The sequence below is a fragment of the Glycine soja genome, chromosome 19 (genome assembly GCF_004193775.1).
Source record: "Glycine soja cultivar W05 chromosome 19, ASM419377v2, whole genome shotgun sequence".
NCBI classification, from domain to species: domain Eukaryota; kingdom Viridiplantae; phylum Streptophyta; class Magnoliopsida; order Fabales; family Fabaceae; genus Glycine; species Glycine soja.
Window position 1 is genome coordinate 29,023,386 of NC_041020.1, and position 25,192 is coordinate 29,048,577.

Below are 25,192 nucleotides of genomic sequence, written 5' to 3' on the forward strand. Positions count from 1 at the left end.
GTCTCCGGTTCATGCTGTAATCCAGAGTTCATATCTTCTTAACTCCTAAACTCCAGAATCTGACAGTGATGTCGTTGCGGATAAAGAGAGAAGAGAAGCACTGGAACGCATCAAATCAACAAGAATGCAACAAGCTACCGGTTGAGGTGTTTGTTGTGCTTATGACTCCCATGGTTTGTCTTCATTAATTCTCGCAGCGACAACCACCATGGTTTCACTTGCACGAAGAAGCTTTGTTAACCCAAAATAACCCACCCACCAACACCTGCCAACCTGAGAACCGAAACCCAATGAATCTAAGAGCGCAATCGGTCGACAGCAAAGAAGATGTGATGAGTTTCAGTTTTCAATGGATTGAGGATTTTGGGTCCGAATCCGACCCGCGCTCAGCCAACATGGCAGTATGCTCATGGTGAACACTCACCTTCATTTATACTCTGCAAAAAAAATTAAATGCAGCACAAAACATGCCACGTAACACCCATCCACGAACGCTTCCCCTCCTGCCACGTCACCCACCACCCGTACTTTCCTTAGTCCTAAACTCCTAATCCTAAGTAAAAATCACTCACGACCCGTAAACACATCAACTTCCTAATCTACCCTCACTCCCCCTCCAAATTCACCAACCCACCCATCCCTCATATATAAAACAAAAAAACGCAGAACGCACATCACAAACACAACACTCCCGAAGAATCCCCAATACCCATTTCGGTAAATAATATAATCGCAATCCTTCTTCACTCGCTTCGATGGCGACAGGGTTACTGAAGAGGGCGGCGCAGAGGCTCCCCTCCTCGCCGGGGTTCAAGCTGGCCCTCCTCCGGGCCCACGCGTCGGAGGCCCAGGCCCAGCAGGTGGAGCCCAAGGCCCGCGGCACCCCGACCCTCAAAACCTTCCAAATCTACCGCTGGAGCCCGGAGAACCCCTCAAAGCCCGAGCTCAAGGACTACCAGATCAACCTAAAGGAGTGCGGGCCCATGGTCCTGGACGCGCTCATCAAGATCAAGAACGAGATCGACCCGAGCCTCACGTTCCGCCGCTCGTGCCGCGAGGGGATCTGCGGCTCCTGCGCCATGAACATCGACGGTTGCAACGGCCTCGCGTGCCTCACCAAGATCCCCTCCGAAGGCGCCGCCACCACGATCACCCCTCTGCCACACATGTTCGTGATCAAGGACCTCGTCGTCGACATGACGAACTTCTACAATCAGTACAAGAGTATCGAGCCGTGGCTCAAGAGGAAGAACCCACCGGAGCCGGGGAAGGAGATTCTACAGAGCAAGAAGGAGAGGGAGAAACTCGATGGGATGTACGAGTGCATACTGTGCGCCTGCTGTAGCACGTCCTGCCCCAGCTACTGGTGGAACCCCGAGTCCTACCTCGGTCCCGCCGCGTTGCTCCACGCTAATAGGTAACTAACGCTTCACTACACACTTCTATTTTGACCGCAAAATTTAGACGCAGTTGCTTGGCTTTTTTTTTTTTTTTTTATATTATTATAGTTTTATCACGGTCCATTCCAGTTTGTAAGTAACGAACTCATATCCCAACAGCAACAGCAGCCAGAATGTGTGTTTGATTTCTCCTGCTGATTTGTGGACCAACAGACCTTGTTGATGGTCTTTTAAGTAACATCAGTAAGCGCTCTTTGAGCGTATGCCTTGGTCCTCGTGAGCCTCCGACCCAACTCACCTAAGGTTTTCGTTCCAAAAAAAAATCACGTCATTGGGATATGCTATTCGGTTCGGTTCTGTGTGTTTTTGTTGATTGGATAGGAATTTTGGATTTTTATTATAATTAAAGTTTTATCATGTTTTGTGATTTGGGCGTGTTTGTGTGATACGGTGACAACAATTAGTTTTTTTTCCTACATGTGTGTGAAGTAGGTTACAAGAAACAAGGATGTCGTGATAACCATTTGTTGAGTTTTTATGGAAATCTGAAAATCATGTGTTGACATTTTTTGTTTCTTGTGTGATACTTCTGCATCTAGCGTGATAAAGAGGTATATTGTTTGTTTCCATGAACACCGTTTTCTTTGCCTTAGTGGTATCTTCTTAGTCCTTGTTTGGATTGGCTTTTAGCTTATGGGACTTTTTCAATTGTGAAATTGTACTGCTGAACTTTACTAAGGCAAGAGTGTTGACCGTTGAGGTCTGTTAAGTTAATAGGGACTTCTCTTCTTGAAGTTCATAGAGGAAGTTAAAGAAGAGATCTTCTGAAAAATTTGAGGTGCATTTGTTGTGCAAGAGGTTTGCTTTATTTTACCTCTTCAATTCTTTTTCATTTTTGTTTTTCTTTTATAAGTACTTGAACAGTAGTCTATTCAAACTGACTCTTAACTGTCATATATTTTTCCAGTTGTCTTTTTTTATCCTTTTCCTTTATGTAAGTGACCAACTTTATGAAATTTTCGTTTGACTCCAACCTTTTCCTGAATGCTAGTGGCTCACCACCAAGATTCTAGTAATATCCGTGGTGTTGCATTGATTTTCTTGGGTGAAATTGAGGGTGATAGGAAATTGGTTTTGGAATATGTGAGCATGTATGTGTTTTTAGCTTTGTTTGTCAGTTAGTTGGTTTATGCTGAGTACGCTATTTGGTTGATTCTATGTGTTTGTTGTATTTTTATGATAATTAGATTTGAACCTTGGGTTGAGAAAGGATTATAGTTCACACCTTCCATGATATATGCATGGTGTGTTGTTGATTTACTTAGGTTAATATTAGCATAATATCTCAGCTCTGCTGTTCTTAGCTTTGTAGTTTGTACTTCAGCTAGTATAAGAGAGCCCTTTGCAGAATTCTATGTTTGTGATTGTATCTTTAATACATTCTTTGATGCTATTTGCTGAATTCTATGTTCGTGATTGTATCATTATGCTTGCTTTTTAGGTTGAAATTTTATTATACTCCAGTGACATTTTTCATGTGTCATTATTTGCTGAATTCTATGTTCGTGATTGTAACATTATGCTTGCTTTTTAGATTGAAATTTTATTATACTCCAGTGACATTTTTCATGTGTCCTTATGGTTGGTGTTTTAGTAGTTCTATAGGATTTATTTAAATGCTTGGGGATTGATCAGAATTCACTAGTATTAACAAGATGGTATTTCTAGTAAGAATGTGACAAATGAATGATACCTGTACTGTTCTTCAAAGTGCAATACCTCTGCATTCTTAGTGTCACTCTTTTAACCAAGATGGCTGATATTTACTGAATTATGTAAGGAAGTCAGTAATTACTTCAGATCTTGCCTCCATACCTGATATTTACTGATTATGATTATGATTATGTATAAACTCACTGTTCTTCGTGCCTACATTAATTTGTAGGAAATACAGTTTTAGTGAATAATGCAAGTGAATGAGAGGGGCATATCTTGATCATTAAGAATGAATGAGTGCAAGTTTCCATATTAGAAGATACTTTTTTTTATTGAATTCATTGCATATTATCTGCTGCAGTGTGTCTCTGTTATAGATACCTTGATGATTGGGTTATTCAAATCTGAGATATTGTTTGTGGTGGTATTTGCAGGTGGATAAGTGACAGTCGTGATGAGTACACTAAGGAGAGATTGGATGCCATTAATGATGAATTCAAGCTCTATCGCTGCCACACCATATTGAACTGTGCTCGAGCCTGCCCAAAGGGGTTAAACCCAGGAAAGCAAATCTCACATATCAAGTCACTTCAGCCTAAAGCATAAAATCCTATTGTTAGAGGCATGATGATGTTTGCATTTGATCATTTATGTTGCAACTTTGTATTTTCTTCGTAGTTGGGGATGATTTAGCTATATTCTTAATAAAACCTGAGCCCCTTTTGTAAAACTTGGGTTTTAAGTTTTTATTGACTTGTGTTTCTCTGAAATAAATGTTAATAGCAAACAGAACCCCATCTCATAAAATTGGCTGTAGCTATGTTGGATTTAGATATACAAGCTAAATACTCCCTGGATTTTTCCCCCCAAAAGATTTGCACTGGAAACTGGGAGGCACGCATGTTTCTTTTTGTCTTAAATAAAAATTTCAAAGTTCTCTTCTGAGTTAACTGTCCCTTTATGTAATATGCATGTAAATGTATTGGGAACTTGAAACACCCCCAATGCTACCTAAACAGCCATTTTGTTGCTTTAATGCTTTCCAATCGTGTTAAATTCTTGATCAAGGTGATGATCAATATGGAGCTTGGAGTTGGACCCTCCTAAATTACTATAAATCAGGAATTGCGTTTAATTTGATCGAAGTTTTAAATTTTATTTGTATCAAATCATGAATTGACATAAACAAAGATGTATTAAAATAAAATTCATGGTTGTTGTTCTTATATGTTAGGAGTATGGTAGTTGAGTGCATGTTTTGGTGGTCATAGCTGTTCTATTTAAACCAAATTACATTAAGAGACTTGATCAAACTAAAAATATTGAATTTGAAACGCCCGATTAATAGAATTGTCATGAGGAATCTTCAATTTATATAGGGTAGCAATATAATGAAAATCAGAAAATGTGTATTCACAATTAACACAACTTTAGAATGATCAGTACATCTAATCATAGCTTATATAAAAAAGTATGAACTTGTGAAAGAGATTCAATGATTTACATATCATACATCAAAACTTTAGTTCTCTTATTAAAGAGTTTCAGTTGAGAACCAGATATAACACTATTGAGAAAAACTTCACATACCATTGAGCAAATCTCATACCAAGTAAAATATCACCATCACAATCATGAAGTAGTTGGCAGTAGCTTGGTTTATGATTTTCATGATTTCTTCTGAGCATGGCATTAATGTTCAAGGTAGCACTCGCCTTTCAATTCTCAGGATTTCTCAGGGTATCCAACCATCTTAATGTGACTATAACAGGTAATGCAGTGAAAAGTATAAGCTTGTAATAGACCTTTCGTGCCACTTTTATTTAGCAATGATAAATAGTTTGGCCCAAATTCTTAGGATGACAATTACAGAATTTGCAGATTTCCTAAATCCTTACAAGGTAGACAAATAATGTTTCTACAGGATGCAACAATGACAGCGACACAGCATGTTGTAGCTGTGACATCACCAAACAGCCCTCCACTTTGTGTTCTATGCTGTCAGAAAGATCCTTAAAAGCCACGTGTATACTTAACACTAACAAAATACTAACAATTAACAACTAATATTTCCGGAAAAAAAAAATACTTGACACTAGCAGTAAGGATTACAGTTAATCAAGTATCTTATATTCAATTTAACTTGAGGGTTATTTCTTCGGCGCTTACCGGCACAATCTATTTACAGAATCAAAGGACTGCATTCTTCACACCACTTATTCTCATCCAAAGTATTCAGAGGATTCCCATTGACTTTAACTCTTCTAGTACAATACCAGCTCTTTAGCCAATACGAAGAAAGAGGAAAAATAATTACATTTTCATACAACCGCAAAGTTTGTTAGTAAAAGAACAGCGCAGAATGAAATAGGCTGAGTGAAGAATTCAATACATAAAACAAATATAAAATCATAAAAAATGTTGCAAGTAATTATTCAAATTGTACCAAAAAATTTCCTTTTATAAATCACATTCAATCTCAAAAATCATGCTCAAAATATTTCTATTAGAAAGTCCCACATTGTTTGTCTTAACTTTCTCGATACAACTTATATTAATGTCAATTGATTTTAGAAATAATATCTAACACAATAATAGAGCCTATAGTCCATCTTGATCAATTACCTATTTATTAGGCACACTTGTTAACTCTCTAGATATAGTTTATATATCCGCTGAACAACTTTACTTAATAACAAATGATTTTAAGCTGAAATCTAACAATTTCAAATCATCCTAGGTTACCGGTGTTAAATTATGATGAGTCTCCACAGCATATTTCGTAATCATCTTCTAATCCACAACCCACAAATTTGTTTCCGATGAACAATGAAGCTGAAAGTAAACACTTGTACAAAGAATTTTACCTGTTATTCCAGGACAAATCAGGCCCTTGTAAGGTCATGTTGATAATGCTTCAACTCATGATAAAACTGTAACCATAATAAAACTCATCTACAAAGCAAATTATGCGTACCCAAGAATATGTATTGCCTCTGGAAAGATCTGGATATTACAACAACCCCTGGTTTCCTATTCTAGTCTAGCCTGATAGCTAGTTCTTAGGATGGTAATGCAAACACGAAAGGATGTTAAAAAACCTATATGCATCTTGACAAACCAAGAAATACAATTGCTGATGAAACCTGCACCCTTAGATCAGCAATATCCACATCATGACCACCTTCTACGAGGCCCCACCTGTTCACCTGAAACAGAGAATCAAGACTTTTATTTCGCAGATCATGTCAAGATTAAGTCCCGTACTTCAATATTTAAGCACATTATAGAGAGAAGATTATGAATCAGGTTATGATTATAGTGATAGTCATGTAAGTATGTACCTGAGAAATCCTCTTCAAGTCTAATAAGTTCAATTGCTTCCTCAATTTGCAATTTCCCCTGCACCATTCCAATAGCTAAAGTTAACGAATGTGCTGATGCTGCAATAGCATCAATTGCTGCCAATTCACAATCATCTGTTTTCTTTAGAAGGTTCTCAATAGCCGTTAGAAGACCATCTTCCTGCTTTTCACCAAAAAAGCTGGAGTAAACAACTGGCTTAAAGCCAAATTCTGACTCCACCCAACGAAGCAATGGATCAATTTTCTCCACCTGGCGATCTGCAAAGATAGAATTTTGATATTCAAATCCGTACATCTTATTACTCAAAAATCAATGAGATGTTTCTTAACGTAACCCAGATAACTTTGATCAACAAAAACATTCATGTTTGGGGTTTCAACAAGTTATGTGTTGGGTGTCAAGGGCCTGTTACAACCCTCACCCTTTACCAGGATTAGGGTCCAAGTATGGGACCCCAGGTTGAGTTAACATGAGCATTGCACAAAAAAATTAACAATCATTCTAGGTAGGCAAAGCTAAAATATACTCTTAACAATGCACTATGTCTCTGAACAGCTTCCACAGGAGAGTGAAACATGAATACAGCTTGCCAAATATATATAATCACAACAATACCAACCCAATGATAAATGAAAAAGAAATGGTCACAGTGAAATTTCTATTTACATACTGACCTAAACTAGCTGTGACACTGATAAAAAAGATTTAAATGTAATTTTGGTTCCTTTATTTTTTAAAATCTACAATTTTGGTTCTTTATTTTAAAATAGATTTATTAAGTCCTCCTATTTTTTAAAATCCCTAATTTTAGTCTTATATCTTAAAATAGAGACATTCGGTCCTCCAAATTTTATAAAATTTGTAATTTTGGTCCTTCCATCAAATTCAAAAAGTGACTATTGGAACGACCAAAATTACAAATTATTTGTTTAACCTAATGTGGCTCAATTTAGTGACATGACTCGAGATCATTTGTTTAATCTACGTCATACTCAATGTTAATCTTTTAACGGTCAATGTTTTTAGTTTAACAGAAGGACTAAAATTGTAAATTTTACAAAAGTGAGAGACTAAATGTCTTTATTTTATAATAGGAGGACTAAAATTGTGGATTTTAAAAAATAGGGAGACAAAATGTCTCTATTTTAAAATAGAGGAACCAAAATTGCGAATTTTAAAAAATAGGAGGACCAAAATTACATTTAAGCTTAAAAGAAAGAAAAAAAAAAAAGAAGCTTAGATGCTTGTATTAAAGAAAATCATTCCTGCAACTACAATAATGCAGATTATTCAACAAGACTTGAAGTTCATGATCATATTAGGCGGGAAGATATCATTATTATTTATTTCCATTGCAATAAATGCAGCCTAAGTTATAAAATTCAAATAATTGCACTACAGAAAAATCCACACTCCGAAAACCATCAATTAAAAGAGCTCTATGAAAATGGTTTTTACAATATAATCTAAAGATGATGACTTCAATTCAACTCAAAAAATTCTAATGTACTCAACAAATATTTATATGAGGAAATCATAATTTAATTAGCTGAGATCAGACATGTAAAGACATACCAAGCTATCAATCAATACCATACCATGTACATAGCCGCTCATTGTCATCAGGTGCACGACAAAATACTAAATCTTGATTAAATTTCTTCATCAAATTCTCAATAACTTTGCTCCTTGTGAGTGGAACTCTTTCCAAGGCCGTGCAAGCAAGTCCCATAAGAGGCATTGTGAAGGGCCTTATGCCATCCGTTTGCTGCAATAAATCAAACTGCATTAGCAGTAATGACACTTCTAAACATCCATAACTATATTAAACAGAATATGCAGCTTCAAATTGAGATTATTTAAGTATTTCCAATGGCAATTTAAGGGACATATAATCATATTGAAGGGGAGGCTAGCAGTATCTATATCACCCCACCGAGAGACTTTAAATTATTTTAACCCTGTTCGGAGGAAAATTTAATATTATGAATTCGCAGCTTAAAGCTTCTTTCTTGGCAATGATGATGAAAAATACCAGGCAGCCCTAGTATTCATGATAGTGCAAAATTATGACATAAGCTCACATTGAAGTCCAAAAGTGAGCTATAAATTTTCAAAAGGTGGAAATTTTTCAGCCATCAGCTAGGCCTGCTAATCGTGTAGCATTGAGAATAACAATATAACAATATCCTCTACACTGGATGATAATACAAATAGTCATGATCAATTCATCAATTAACATGGACAACTTCTGTGCTCGCCTGCTCAGTATTAACTCTTACTTAAAGTAATTGTCAACTAAACGTCAACACATCACTTATATATGAATACAATTATACAAAAACAAGTGTTGTTAAATAACGGCCATGGTGCCACCATTGCAGAAAAGCGTGGCAGTTTGCCAACAGCCATAGCCAATATGTGAAGGGAGGCCCGCCATAGCACTGCCATAAGGCACAATGGTGAGTTTTTTTTCTCCGTAAATACATCTCCTCTCTTCTGCTTTTTTTCATGTACATTACTTTGCAATTTAAGTCTCAATATACATTATTTGTGACTTTCTCTCTCCTTTTTGTTTTTTTTTTTAATTTAAAATATTATAAAATATAAATATTATATTATATAATTTTTTAATTGGTTTTAAAATTACTTATTTATTAAATTAAATTTTATAATTTTATTTTTAATTCTTTTAAAGAAAATGATATTATTAAATATAATTATTTTTATTTTGTTATTTAATTTACTTAACATATTTTTTAGGTGAATATTTTTATTTAAAATCTGAATTTTCTAATATAATTATTTTTAATATAATTATATTACTAAATATAATTTGTTTGTTTATGTCATTAGATTTAATTAAAAATGAGAAGACTTTTTGTTTAATAATTTATTTATAGAAGAACATTATATTGCATTATCAATAAAATACTTAAACAATTACACTTGGCTAAGGAAAAACTTAATATGGAGATATGATAAGACAATTGTTTCTGTTATGATGTTGTCGGAAAATTCTACATTTTTTTCTATTTTCCTGTGTTCATTTTCTTCTTCGTCCATCTAAGTAGGAATGCAAATTGAAATGGGAAGACCCTTTGCAGTCCTCTTTCTTCTTGGATGAGGACCCCACTGATTTCGTTCATATTCTTGCCACATTGATCCAAAAGATCTCGTAGACGTGCAAAATATGTTGTAAAGTGAATAACATCGGCACATAGTTCATGGGATCAACATTGACAGATTTACATGCAGTCATGACATGAGAAGACGGTAAGTGTTTAACCTGATATTCACCACAATCACACTTTTGGGATTGTAACATTACTCTAAACCTTCCAGGTGGTCTGGGTGTTTGAAGTGAGGATTGAGTCTCACTACTACAAAGCAGGCTTTCTACATCGGTTAAAAGTGTCTTTCTACATCGGTTTTGACGTGTCATTATAGCCAGCGATGTTGAAACATAGTCGCTCTACTACGACGATTGGACAGAATGTGATCATTCTACATTGGTTATTACAAAAATCGATGTAGAATGATTCACTTTCTACATCGGTTTTGCTAATAACCAATGTAGAATTGTCAGCATTCTACATCGGGCGTGACGGTCAAATGTAGTTGAATGCTACCCATGGTAAAGCATTCTACATCAGTTTTCTGTATAACCTGTTGAAGCATTTTACATCAGTTTTCTGTATAATCGATGTAGAATTATTAATTTTTTTTATTTTGTTGACAATAACAATATTCAAATATAATTGAACCTAATGTCTTGTATGAGACTAATTACATTATAAATTCCAGTCAAAATTCAACAATGAAAGTAGTAAATAAATAAATGACATCATTAAAACAAGCTACATATAAAACAAGCTATATATAAATGAGGGAAACACATAGGTTTAAGTTTTCTTATTTTTGTAGATGACAAAAGGATGATTCAATACAGCCTTTTACAACAAACAGAATATTAGGCAATGACGCAACATAGCATCAAAGATGCTTATTAAGTAATTTATGTCTAGATACAACTTAAGTGAACTATGTTGAGGAAGACTCAACATCAACATTTCTTTTGCAATCTTTGCAAAACCATTGATCATTCTAAGTCAAACTGAGATACCAGTAAATTTGCATCTCATTCAAATAAGGACCAGAAATAATTTCTTTTCCCTGAATAACAGGAAAACTAAGAAATATGTATCCAGGAAAAAATATGAAATTAAATGAAAAGACATAGCAATCAACAAAACTAACTTCAGAGATTCTGTCACACCGTCTCCCAATTTCTTGTTTTTCCCTGGATATTGTCCTTCAGTCGTAATTCAAGACCAAGTTCTGTGAAAAAATACATATTACAAATGAAGCTCACTCGAGTGTGGGAAAACTGAATTAAGAAAATAAAATAAATGAAAGATATAAACCCTTAATTCACATTATTTGAATTATAATATTTTTTTAAAAATACATAGTATTCTAAACTATCAAAGAATTGAGAGACTCAATTCAATTTTTTACTAGATCTTTCAAGCAAACTATAAACAGCTTTTTAAATATAATTCCTGCACATATTTGTTCTCCAGCCAGTAGCATTGTTTATCCAAAGCATCATAAAACAATTAGGACTCACTTATGAATCAATAGCTTTAAACCTAACACAAAATTCATTTTCATTTTGAAGCATGTTGCAAAAAGTAGCCCACAAGCATAATCAAAGGGGCATCAAAAGAACTAACAAATCCTTCATCATCAAGCATGGAAGAAGCCCAATCACACAGAAACTTGTCAAAATACAATGAATGCCCTCCCCATAATGAATGCCCTCATCAAGCATTGGAAATTCTATTTTATAAAGAATTTATTTAATTTGTTTTTCATTTTTATTATTTGTCATCGATAATTTAACAATTATTTTTTATTTATATTATTTAACGTCAAAAATTGAATTAACACGGGTGCAATTAACGAAATACTCAAATTCATAAATTCAAAAAAATAGATTATTAAGTTAAATTAAAAATAAATATAAAAGAAAACACAATGTGTTGGGCTGTGACCTATATCCATATGGAAGTTTATTCTGTTATTTTTTCTGTTTTGCCCTCTGCATATAAGGAAAGGATGCCCTGTATTTTTCTATATAGGATAAGCTTCCACTTGTATACTGCAACCATAATAAAAAGCTTTCTGTTTTTCCCTCTCGTGGATGTAACCTTACTCAAGGTGAACCACGTAAATCTGTTTGTGTGTTCTTTCTCTCTTTTCTCTCCCTTTCAATTCTGCTTCAATCTGTGTGTATGATATTTCTGTTCTGCTGCATCTACTGCTGCTGTTCTTGTTTGTTCTTCATCACTTCCACAACAAACTAGTATCCAGAGCTCAAGTTGCGATCAAGGGAATTCAAGATTCTCGTCTGAATATAAAGATCAAGTTGTGGGAGTCTTGTTTCTGGTTCTTTCGCTACTTCTTTGTGATCAAGAACATTCAAGAAATCATGTCAAACACAATCAGGATTGAGAAATTCAATGGAAAGAACAACTTCAATCTGTGGCGCATCAAGATGCGTTCTTTGTTGAAGGAACAACGTGTTTGGGCTCCTGTTGCTTCTGCATCTGTGAAGAAAGAAGTGGCTTTTGAATCAAAAGAAAAGGCCTCTATTTCAAAGACTGAAGAACTTGCAGAACAAGAAGAAAAGGCTCACTCACTAATCTTGCTTTCCTTGTCTGATGAAGTTTTATATGAAGTTGCAAATGAAGAAACTGCAAGTGGCTTATGGCTTAAGTTGGAAAAGTTGTATATGACTAAGTCAATCTGCAACAAGCTCTTCTTGAAGAGGCGTCTATTTGGTTTACACATGAAAGAAGGTACATCTCTTAAAGATCATCTTGATGAATTGAATTCTATTTTGATGGAATTAAGAGATATAGATGTTAAGATAGAGGATGAAGATGCTGCCATGATTCTGTTAGCCTCTCTACCACCATCATATGAGAGCTTTGTCAATTCTCTTAGTGTTGGTAAGGAATGTGTCACCATGGAGGAGGTGAAATCTAGCTTATACTCAAAGGAACTTTGATCTAAAGCACCTAGAAATTCTGAAGAATCAAATGGATTAGGTCTAGTTGCCTCTAACTCTAACAAGAACATCAAGAAAAAGGTGTTTAAAGGAAAGAAGAAGACTCATGTCAATCCAAAGGATATCTGTAACTACTGCAAGGAGCTAGGTCATTGGAAGAAAGATTGTCCCAAGAAAAAGGGCAAACCATCTACTGTTGTTGCCAAGGAAGGTTCCACATCTAAAAATGAGCTTGTTCTCTGAGTTGTTGATCATCACCAACATTCTGAAAATCAATGGATATTAAACTCTGGTTGTTCCTTTCATATGCGTCCTAACAAAACCTAGTTTGACACCTATGAAGAGAAATCGGGTGGAAATGTCTTCATGGGAAATGATGTCTCATGCAAGATAGTTGGAATTGGCTCAATAAAAATCAAGATGCATGATGGAATTATCCGAACACTCACTAAAGTTAGGCATGTTCCAGAGCTGAAGAAGAATCTAATCTCCATAGGTATTATGGATGGAAAAGGGTTCAAATGCAACACTAAAAATGGGGTCATGAAAATTCAGAAAGGCTCTACAATGGTGATGAAGGGTATAAAGAAGGGTAATCTTTATATACTTCAAGGTACAACATGTATTGATGATGGTCTAGTAGTTGTTGCATCAAGATCAAATAAGAGCATACCTGACTTAACTCAATTGTGGCACATGAGGCTAGGTCATATGAGTGAAAAAGGTATGTTGATACTTCAAAAATAGCAGCTGTTGGGAAATCAAAAACTAGATGAACTTAAATTATGTGAGCATTGTGTTTTCGGCAAGCAGCATAGGATTAAATTTCCTAAAGCAATTCACACCACCAAAGGAACTCTTGATTACATTCATGCTGATTGTTGAGGGCCTGGAAGAGTACCTTCACTAGGTGGTGGAAGGTATTTTCTGTCCATAATTGATGACTACTAAAGGATGGCATGGATCTACATCATGAGTCAAAAGAGTCAAGGTTTCAAATGCTTTAAAGAATGGAAAGCATTGATTGAAAAAAAAACTGAAAGGAAAGTTAAAAGACTCAGAACTGATAATGGCTTGGAGTTTTGCTCAACGGAATTTAACAAATTCTGCAGAGATGAAGGGATTGTTAGACAGCTTACTGTTAGGAACACTCCTCAGCAAAATGGAGTTGCTGAAAGAATGAATAGAACACTCCTGGAAAGAACAAGATGTCTATTGTCCAATGCTGGTCTCAACAGAAGTTTTTGGGGAGAAGCTATCAATACAGCTTGCTTTCTGATCAATAGAATACCCTCTACTGCTATAGGACTTAAAACTCCTATTAAAATCTAGAATGGCAAAACAGCAAACTACTCAAACCTAAGAGTATTTGGCTGCAATGCTTATTATCATGTCAATGAAGGAAAACTGGTACCTAAATCAAGAAAGGGTATGTTCATGGGTTATGGTGATGGGGTGAAAGACTATATGATCTAGTCACCATTCGAAAAGAAAGTTCTTCTCAGCAGAGATGTAATTTTTGATGAATCACATCTATTTCATCCCAAGCTTGAGGTTCCAATTGCTGGAACACAGAGCTGCCACTCTCCTCAAGAAAAGGATGTAGAATCTACAACCAAAGACTCAGAAAAAGGGGGTCATTCCGAAACATCTCCTATGGTTCTTCAAGAAGGTGGGAAATTAGAAGATTTCAGTGCAAATGAGTCTCATTTGGTTGCTGAACCTGATCCTCCACAGCTCAATTCTGGAATCAATCAGAGACCAAAAAGGGTCACTAAACCTCCTGAAAGATATTGTTTTGAAGACATGGCTGCCTATGCATTACATGCAGCTGAAGAAATAGATTCAAATGAACCTGCCACCTACAAAGAAGCTACCAATCATACTGAAGCTGAAAATTGGTTGTTAGCTATGAAATAGGAAATTGAATCTTTGTATAAGAATCAGACCTGGAAACTTGTTGAACTACCTAAAGGAAGACATGTGGTAGGTTGCAAGTGGATATTCAAGAGGAAACCTGGTCTTTCAGAAAAGGAAGGAATAAGATACAAGGCTAGGTTAGTTGCCAAGGGATTCAGCCAGAAAGAAGGAGTAGATTTCAACGAAATCTTTTCACATGTGGTCTGACATACATCCATCAGGGTTCTGCTTGCTATAGTGGCAAACCAGATATGGAACTTGAACAACTTGATGTCAAGACTGCTTTTCTCCATGGAAGATTGGAAGAAAATATTCTAATGAAACAGCCTGAAGGGTTTGAAGTTCAAGGAAAAGAAAGGTATGTTTCTCAACTGCAGAGGTCCTTGTATGGTTTGAAACAATCTCCAAGGCAATGGTACATGAGTTTTGACAGCTTTATCACCAACCAAGGATTCAAGAGAAGTCTCTATGACTGCTGTGTTTATCACAACAAGGTGGAGGATGGATTAATGATCTATCTTCTACTCTATGTAGATGACATGCTTATTGCAGCAAAAAGCATATGTGATATACAAAATCTGAAGATCCTCCTGAGTGGTGAATTTGATATGAAAGATCTAGGGGCTGCAAAGAAAATCTTAGGAATGGATATCTATAGGGACAAAACTCAGAAAAGGCTATTTTTGTCTCAAAAGGATTACATTCAGAAGATACTTGTGAGGTTTGGAATGGTTGATTCTAAACCTATTATTACTCCCCTTTTAGAAAAAGAGAAGTTGTCTGCTCTGATAAAGGTTCAAGCTCAAGCTGATCAGGACTATATGTCAAAGGTTCAATACTCAAGTGTTGTTGGCAGTCTCATGTATGCCATGGTTTGCACCAGACTTGACCTTGCTTATGTTGTTAGCATGGTTAGTAGGTTCTTAAACCAACCTCAGAAGGAACATTAGAAGGCTGTGAAGAGAATTTTCAGATATCTTAAAGGGACTACAGATTTAGGTTTGATCTATGGATCTCACTCAAATTGTTGTCTCACTGGCTATTCTGATGCAATTTTGTTGCTGATCTGGTCAAGAGAAGGTCTTTAACAAGGTATGTTTACACCCTTGGGGCTGCTTGGTGAGTTGGAAGGCAACACTTCAACCTTCTGTTGCCCTCTCAACTACTGAGGCTGAATATATGGTTCTTACTGAAGCTGCAAAGGAAGGAATTTGGCTGAGAGGTCTGATAAATGATCTCAGAATTAATCAAGAATATGCTAACATCTACTGTGACAGCCTTAGTGCTATATGCTTGGCCAAGGATCAAGTTCATCATGATAGAACCAAGCATATAGATGTTAGATATCACTTCATTCGGTCAGAGAGAAGAATCAAAGTTCATAAGATCAGCACTCTGCACAATCCTGCTGATATGTTCACAAAGCCAGTTCCAAAGAACAAGTTTGATCACTGCTTAAGCTTGCTCAATGTAGATTGTTGGGGTTAAAATCATGTGTGTTTGGAGGGTGAAATTTATGTCCTATATGGATGTTAGTTCAAGGTGGTGAATTGTTGGACTGTGACCTAAATCCATATGGAAGTTTATTCTGTTATTTTTTCTGTTTTGTCCTCTGCCTATATAAGGCAAGGATGCCCTGTATTTTTCTATATAGGATAAGCTTCCACTTGTATACTGCAACCATAATAAAAAGCTTTCTGTTTTTCCCTCCCGTGGATGTAGCCTTACTCAAGGTGAACCACGTAAATCTGTTTGTGTGTTCTTTCTCTCTTTTCTCTCTCTTTCAATTCTGCTTCAATCTGTGTGTATGATATTTCTGTTCTGTTGCATCTATTGTTGTTGTTCTTGTTTATTCTTCATCACTTCCATAACACAATGTATAAAAAAATATATTGATTATGATGATTAAAAAATATACTACTATATTTTTTTTAACAGACAAGATAAGATTTGTAATAATCACAAGAAATTATGATAAAAGCGGGACAGTAGAGTACAACATAGAGTGGGGTATTTGGTACAATCATCAATGTGGATTTTCATCTTTCTATATTTGTATACTCTTATTCTCAGAAAAATGTTATTCACGTGTAATATATAAAAGTGACATATCAAAAAAATACAAATAATGCAATAGATACCTTTAGAATTTAAGGTGCAGTAAAGAAATTGGATATATATATATATGTGTGTGTGTGTGTGTGTGTGTGTGTGTGTGTGTGTGTGTGATGTAAGTAAATATAGGAATGGATGAGTAATTAATTTGATTAGATGTTACTCAAGTCAACTGAACTATATTGGTCTCTATAGAAATAACAAGTGAAGTAAAGAAAGCAAGAAGAAGAATGCTACCTTCACAGAAGACACAACACGGGTTATACTAAAATAAAAACATGATCACTTATGAAAATAAATATATTATGAGAAATTGAATACGAGTTTTTGTAATGATATATATATATATATATATATATATATATATATATATATATATATATATATATATATATAGAGAGAGAGAGAGAGAGAGAGAGAGAGAGAGGGGTAAAACCTAGACAAAAAGATTTTATTACAAACAACAAGTTTGATGTAAGTAACATATTCAAGAGATTAGAAAATTCTTCAACCAAACCAACGACTATCCAAGATCTTCAAACAGAGATAAACAATCTAAAAAGAGAAGTAAAAGAACTTCGTCAACAACAAGACATTCATCAAATCATTCTTTCTTAGCTTGAGGAAGAAAGTGATTCTGAAAATACCAACAGTGGGGAAAATCAACCAGAAAATCTAGAAGACGATATGTTATTTCTGGAGATTGGTTTAGTAGAAAAATTAAATATAATTTTCCTTCCTAAATAACTTGTAGTTATTCCTTCATTAGATATTTGGATGGGAAAACTAGTTTCAGTAATATAAAAATTTACTCTATAAATTCTGACATGTCTTAAAATATAATTAAATTATAAGAACTAATTTTTATGAAAGGTCTTTTTAAAAATATTAAATAAAAAAATTAAACCAACACCCTACCTAACTAAATTGCTTGCTGGTATTCTATGTCAAAATATTGTATAGCAGAGTTTGCCACTAAAATTAAACCAGCCACTCTAATTGGTTGCAGACAATTTTTAAATTTTTTAAATGTGAAATGTTTGAAACTTATATGGCAACAAAAGGAAGTCTTTGCTCAAATTAAAGTTAGAGATTTGGCAACAAAGCACAAATAGAGACTATACTTCTCGCATTGAGTCCCAAGCATGAAATGACTTTGACCCCAAGGTATATATAGACAACAATGCAAGAGGATCACAGATCATGCCAAACATGTTCTAAGATGCACAGTTGCTCATGCCTAACATATTGTCAACTCCAACTTATAAAACTGAAAGTTAATTATTGTACAAGCTATGCAAACAAAAGTAGCTTATCATCCACTTTAACCAAGGCATCCATTAGATTTATCAAGATTGTTATGCAAAATGGTTGAGTATCTCTTACCTTTCCAGACCTTTGGTCAGGAACTTTGAAGCTAAAAATAGCCTTCAAACCAGGAGCAGGTTCATTGACAGTGATAGTTGTGAAGAGCTGGAATGCACAAGCATTAAGTGACATTAGTGAAATAGTCATAGGAATATAAAAGTTATGAATAGATCAACCTTTGCCTTATAAGACACGTACCACACCAACCTTTTCCCTTGTGAAAGTATGTTTCACTTTTCAGGCCTTGCTCCTTGGCTTCACACAAACTCACACTCGTCATAACCAATTATTCTAGTCCAAGTTGCAAAACAAGAGCTCTATAAAATATCATCTCATTTGGTTTGGCCTTTGCAGCGATTAAGCAGTTTGTGTGTTAGTGTCTTAATTACTTGGTTCTAAGTTTCTAAGAAAAATAAACTCTCTACAACATTTTATTTTTTCTTTAGTTATTGTTTTGTTGGAATTTCCTCATTGCCTTTGGTGGGTGGACAAGAATATATAGCAGCTAAGTACAAGTAAGTACATGTTTAGATGATTTTTGTCCCAAAAAATTGAAAATACTTTTATTCCCAAAGCAATATTTTTTATTTATTTCATACATTAATATTTGAAATATGTATTGGAATTCTTAAAAGTATTTTCCTATCAAGAAAATCTAGATTAGTTAGCTAATGTAACATAATGAGTGAATTATTATAAATTTATTGTACTTATTTTTAGTTTCTGGTGATTAAAAAATTATTTTTCTAACTTTTATCTAAACATAACTTACGTTTCTTTATCTTGTGTTCGCCTAACAAGCACTATGTTGGAGGGAGATCAAGTTCTGGGGTTTGGCTTCTTTGTAATTGGTTTGGCTTCTTTGAAAGGGTGAGACTAATTAAGTCAACAGTCTCCTAATTTCGAATGAATCACAGAGATATATATAGTACTATATAGGCAGTATTCTTTATGAATATAGAACAAATTAAAGAATATATAGACATCACAGTGAAACGAAGAAAGATTTCAGATTGGACTTACCATGAAGATGTGATTCCAATTTCATTTAGAGTAGTAAAGTTGCCAGCACCGGAGCCCACGGTTACAGCATTCAGGATAAGTGACTAAATTTCAAAAAGAATAAATAAATTATATAATGTTGCAATCAGGAGATACGATTTTCAATCATAAATTCTAGAAAACCCAGAAAAAGAGATCAAGACACGCAATTTTGCTATGGTGGATATTGATTATACAAAGTGACATAGTCCAATAGAGAATTGATTCTACTGAATATCAGAAAATCTTTTTGTAACAATATAATTGTTTAGTGGCAAAAGGGATTCACAAAGGGGTTATAGCACATCATCATAAGTCATAACCATTGAGAACTGAGAAGAGTTATATTATCGTTTTAATATGTTTAATTATCTCTTTTCCTTTTATCTTTTTAATGACGTAATTAATCTTGCTACATATTTTTCTTTTTCTATCCGGCTGTGTTTTCTTATTACACAAAAATTTCATAATTATATAAATAGTTATCCCAATGAGAAAGCAGGTATATGTATAATGTATTCATTAAATTTTCTGAAGATGCTGATTGAAAGAATAATGCAGACGCATACGGTTATAATATAGGTGAGTGATCGTAAATTTAGTATCTTTAATTTATACTCATAAAACAAACCTCTTAATTTTTATTTTTTTACAAACAAAAAAATAGTAGTAAATTATCTATCCAACCTCTTACCCTTCCAAGTTCCAACTAACTCGGCAATTACCACCATTCAAGAAATTCTAAAACACTTGCAAAGTTAAAAAGCTAGAAGTGAGAGATCACAACACAGCTGAAAAGCAGATGTTCTTGTTTGAAAGAATGAAACAGAACAGAGACTCAGAGGATCTACTAGCAAAAAGGGTAGAGGGATGAGGGATCCATTGGTAAGTTAATTAGCCATTCATGAAATTAACGTATGAAGGTTAGTTAGGTTTATTCTCTGGCAGTGACAAAGCCAGCACTGATACCATTGCAAGATTATCAATAAACTAATTTGCTAAATTAATTAAGAATTAATTTAACTAACTACAAAAGAAAATCTAACCGTGTACAACCAACCAACCAAATAAAAATAAAAATAGAGAGAAGTTTAAGAAAGCTTACCTTGGTTAAAAAGTTGCCTCCACCAATTTGGAGCTTATCGACTTCATAGATAGTGGAATGAAGAGTCCTATGGAGCAGAATTTGCGCCATCAGCTGCAAGCAGAATTCACATAGAGAGTTATAATTAAATTAGATAGCATCAAAATACAAAGTTTGACGAGTAGTGAATTTTACAATCGAATATCCTTTCATTCACCAACAATTAACCATGAGAGCTATATTATTAAAAGTAATTTGGGAAAGTGAAACTTTAAGTATCAACTCTAACCTTCCCCAACAGCAATAAAGGAAAGGGCATGTCCTGGAGACAAAACAGCTTCTTCCTTCATACCCTCCAGATAAGTTCCCTGAAACATAAATCCGATCCATTTCCATAATCTCAACACTAAAAGCAAAAAACTAATTGCTCTCCATTAGTTCCCTAAAAAAATCACATGAAGAAAATAAAGTTTGAAATCAAAATACCAAACACATAAGCAATAGCTGGATTATACTCATTGCGCACAATCTTATCACCGTCTGCATACCACGCGATCTCGTCTCCATTGTGGTACTCTCTTTCACTGCAACCAAACAACATCGTAACCTCTCATTTGATCTCAGATAACTCAACGCGACAAGAATAGAAACAACCCGAACGATTCGGTTTCTCTAAAATCCACATCTAATGGATCTGATTCCATAGCCACAGATCTAAGCATTACCTCAACGGTCTGAAATGAATCGTGACCGAAATGCTATCCCGAGCTCTGGACGAATCAACGGGCTCCGTGATCACCTCCTCATCCATCCCGAACTCCACCAGCGAAGGATTACCGTAGCCGTAGTAGACAGACTCGTTGTGACCGCAACTCGGAGTCATGGATCGTCCACCGCCACCAGAGATGTAAAACGACGACATGGAAGAGGAACAGTAGCGAGGCATTACGCATCTGTTCGTGAAGGAAGAAGTGGAAGAGGAAGCTGAGGAGTGAGGAGTTGAGGGTTTGCGGTGCGAGAATGGCAAGCTACTCCTTGCACGTGAGGATGAGGCCGTCGAGTTGACTCACCGAGTTGGTGTGTCAGGGGAGAGTGGGAGAGAGAGAGAGTGGGTGAAGAAGATGGTGAGTTGCAGTGAGAGAATGTAGGGCATGGTCAGAGTTTAAATGGTGAGAGAGTGGCACCAAGCATACAAAGACGGTCATGAGGATAAGACTGTCTTTGTATCAAAATAAAAAATTTACATGTTCCCTACTGAATGCCTTATCAACGACGGTCGTGCAAAAACGTTGTCGTTACATTTGAGTTAATTACGAAAACACCACTGTTGCACTTTCTAAGACAGTCATTTACAACCGTCTTAGAATCAACAACGTAAAAAGCTAAATTTTTAGTAGTGAAGTGTGATTATGTCTATCGAATTCATTTACAATGTGTGTATTAGATTTTTTTCGAATTCATTTTTTTTAAAAAAAATAAAATTGTAAAATTTAATTTAATAAATAAGTAATTTTAAAACCAATTAAAAAAAATTATATAATATAATATTTATATTTTATAATATTTTAAATTAAAAAAAAATAAAAAGGAGAGAGAAAGTCCCAAGTAGTGTATATTGGGAATTAAATTATAAAGTAGTGTAGATTGGAAAAAAGTAGGAGAGAGAAAGTGTATTTATGGGAAAAAAAACCCCACAATGGCGTGTTTAAATGGCGGAATTTTGGCCTTCTATCATGTTCTGTCATTGATAACATTGACAAAAAGCCATACATTAACAACAAACATGCCTTTTCCCACTAGCTGGACTTTCTACATAAATCAAACAACCTCATAATGTTCACTCATAAATAATGTCTAATTCATACAATACCAATCCTGCCACTCATTCAACACAACATTTTAGTATGTTTCGATAAACTTTTACATTATCACTTATAGAGATAAAAAAAAAAAAAAAGCAATAAGACGGTAAATTCTTCATGAGCTCCTCTCATAATTAAAATCAATTTATGCACTTCAGCTTTCAAAGAAGTGGTTTTAGAGAAGTTAAATGAGAAAGCTTTAATGTAAATTAAATTTGATTTTAATAAAGCTCAAGTAATTTTGGGCCTTTTTGGATCCAAATGTAAACTAATTTGCAAAAACTCTTTTGTATTAGCTTCTCTAAAAGATGATTTTTAACATATGCATAAATCAACTTATTAGCTTATGGAGAAACTTATTTCATTTTTTTCTTCTTATTGTCCTTTTGAGAAGTTTATCCAAAGTCATTTATCTTCTCAATTTCCTATCTTGTAAGTGTTTACAGAAAGGGTAAATGATACACAAACATCTCATCATTTTAAACATTCCTCCAACCCCTCTCATTTTTCTCTCTCTTCCTATTGCATCATAAGACCTATTACACCTATATCTTTCTTCTTCTTTTTTCTTTCTTTTTCTAGGTGTTAAATAACATAATGGGTATTCATGTAACATTTTTACTCACAGAAGAAATTTATCTAAACAAACCATTTTTTCCGCTAAAAGTGGTATCAACAAAACAAGAGAGACAAGGGTTATGGGTTGGCTTGATGGTGAAGGGAGAAGAATGGATCTCCATGTAACAAAAACAAAACTAACAACTAACATTGTTGAAGAAAAAAAGAGGGACAAAAAATGAATAAAAGAAAATTAAACACCAAGAAGAGAAGGTGGTCAAAATCAAAGAGCAAACCTGATATTCCCATTTAGCAGCAATGGCTTTGGCAAGAGGAAGAGAGGGAAGCTTGAAGGGTCTCTTGGAAGGAGTCTTCAGGGTTCTGTAATCGAGCATCACCGTCCACCCGTTCCCGTCGTCAGCTTCTTGAGTCTTCAACTCTTTGTAGAACCTCTTCCCCACGATCAACCCCGTCATGAACGACATCGACATTGTCACCATCGAGGACGACGACAGCTTCCACTTCCCTACCAGCACCTTTGTGTACACCTTCTCCCCCTCCGACGAGAACATGAACGACAACGAAGGCGACTACGGAGGGTCCCCGTCCGCCACCGCTACCGTTGCCAGCCGCTGCTGAATTTGGGGGACTGAGAGTGATTTGAGGAAATTGGGGGTTGTTGGTTTTATGGATTTTCTTCTTAACGAGTGAGCCATTTTGAAGATGGGAAAATACTCAAAATAGTTCGATTCTCAGTCATTCGAGCTTGCTTGAAGTATGGAAGGGTTTTATGAGATGTAGAGAGAAAGGAAGTAGGGAGAAGAGAGAAAGAGAAATAGGGATGTTGCTAGGTACACCCAGCATTATTGCTGGTATACCCAACAATTTAAGTGAAGTGACAAAAATGTTCTTTACTTAAATTTTAAAAACCCTATCGTTGCGGACTATTGTTCATATGCCATTTTCCGTACGTCGTTGTCTCCTCTTCCCTCAAGTTGCGCCTTCTTCTTGGTTCGTCTTCCTTGGTTCACGTTGCACCTTCTTCTTGCTTCGTCTTACTTGGTTTCCTTTGTGTTGTCGCTGTTGAGTGCTTCTGTTGTCATCATTGAGGACGTCTCCACCGATCTGTGTCGCTTCCGTCGTTGAGGTAAGCTTCGTTCTCGTTATTAATGGCTTCTGGTGGTTGGTTTGTTTTTTGGTTCATACAAATCATATAATCCATATGTTAATTTTTTAATTATTAAAAATAAAAATTTATTTTTTTAATAGAAAAAGTTTTTTTTATATAAAAGGTATTATTTTGTTTTTGTTTTCAAATAGGTTTTTGTTATGAAATATAAATATATTATTTTATTTTTTGTTTGTAAATAGTTATTGTTAATTTTTTAAATAAAAATAGTTTATTTTGAATTACATTTTAAATAGTTACTTTATTTGTAATTGTAAATATAAATTATGATTTTAAATAGCTATTTTATTTGTAATCATAAATATATAAATTTTAATTTTGTTTTAAAAATAGGTATTGTTTGTGTTTTAAATAAAAATAGTTTATTTTGAATTATGTTTTGAAATAGTTATTAATTTTAATTATAAATAAATTAATTTTGTATTTGTTTATAAATATTTTTTTGTATGAAATATAAATATATTATTTTATTATTTATTTGTAAATAGTTATTGTTTATCAGATAAATAAAAAATAGTTTATTTTGAATTATGTTTTTAAATAGTTATTTCTTTTAATTCTAAATATATTGATTTTGTTTTTGTTTTAACTCTAAAATAATTTTTTTATTTAGGAATGATTGTATTGTAATTGATTTAAGTATTGTTTGAATTTTGACAAAAAAATTTATGTATATGGAAATTTGCAAATTATGATTAGAACTAAAGGTTTAGGTCGTGTCTTAGGTAGAGTTATAAGAAGAGCCCTGCGAAGAGAGGATAATCGTGATTAAATGATATTCTCCAGCGGCGAAGGCCCACAGCATCTGCACGTAGGCAATGGGAAGTTGTCGCTATTGCTGAGGATGCTCCTCACGTGGATGACACAGTTGAAGAGGTATTCCAACATGCTGAAGAAGTTGTTGATGATGCCGAGGGTTTTCCAGGCAGGTTGTGTGACCCATCAGTGTTGACTGCCTATCTTGATCATGTTGCAGTCATTGTTTGGAATTGAAAGATATTTATAGTTTTTAATAAATTATATTTCAATAAGTGTTTGTTATTATTGTTAAAATTATTTAAATTTTTTTTAGGAACATCTTGAATTGAAGTTATCCTCCCATGGAAGGAAGGTTCGGAAATATGGGAGGCATGCTGCTGAAATTGAAGGGCTAGTTGCTGGCACAGGATTAAGTTCTGTGATCGCATATTCATTAGACATTGGCAATCAGGGACTTATATCGACTTTTGTCGAGAGGTGAGATAAGGAAATGACCAGTTTTCATCTTCTAGTAGGAGAGATCACCATCACCCTCGATGGTGTGGCCTTTTTGCTTTATCTACCCATCATAGGTGCATTCCACTGCTTTGACACTCTTCATGTCGACGAAGCGGTGTTGATGTTGGTGGAGTTACTTGAAGTCACTGGAGATGAAGCTAGAGTCGAGACAGGATAGTGTCATGGGGCATACGTATGCCTATCGTGGCTACGAGAGATTTATCGTAGTAAATGTAA

General features: G+C 34.8%; 2 protein-coding genes and 1 pseudogene across 2 annotated transcripts; 1 reads left to right on the forward strand and 2 right to left on the reverse strand.

Moving 5' to 3' along the window:
* The first annotated feature begins 663 nt into the window (after nt 1-663).
* On the forward strand, nt 664-4,061 carry LOC114400248 (succinate dehydrogenase [ubiquinone] iron-sulfur subunit 2, mitochondrial-like). Its single transcript, XM_028362599.1, has 2 exons — nt 664-1,417; nt 3,551-4,061. Exons 1-2 carry the CDS (start codon nt 756-758, stop codon nt 3,720-3,722), a joined length of 834 nt encoding a protein of 277 aa, XP_028218400.1. The 5' UTR covers nt 664-755; the 3' UTR covers nt 3,723-4,061.
* A 1,907-nt stretch (nt 4,062-5,968) lies between these two features.
* Nucleotides 5,969-23,225, reverse strand: LOC114399858 (annotated as a pseudogene).
* LOC114399859 (kinesin-like protein KIN-7D, mitochondrial) lies at nt 20,027-21,216 on the reverse strand. Its single transcript, XM_028362075.1, has 4 exons — nt 20,815-21,216; nt 20,576-20,673; nt 20,379-20,457; nt 20,027-20,203 (listed from the first exon to the last, which is right to left on the reverse strand). The coding sequence occupies exons 1-4, from the start codon at nt 21,033-21,035 to the stop codon at nt 20,200-20,202; spliced, it is 402 nt and encodes a 133-aa protein (XP_028217876.1). The 5' UTR covers nt 21,036-21,216; the 3' UTR covers nt 20,027-20,199.
* Nucleotides 23,226-25,192: the final 1,967 nt, after the last annotated feature.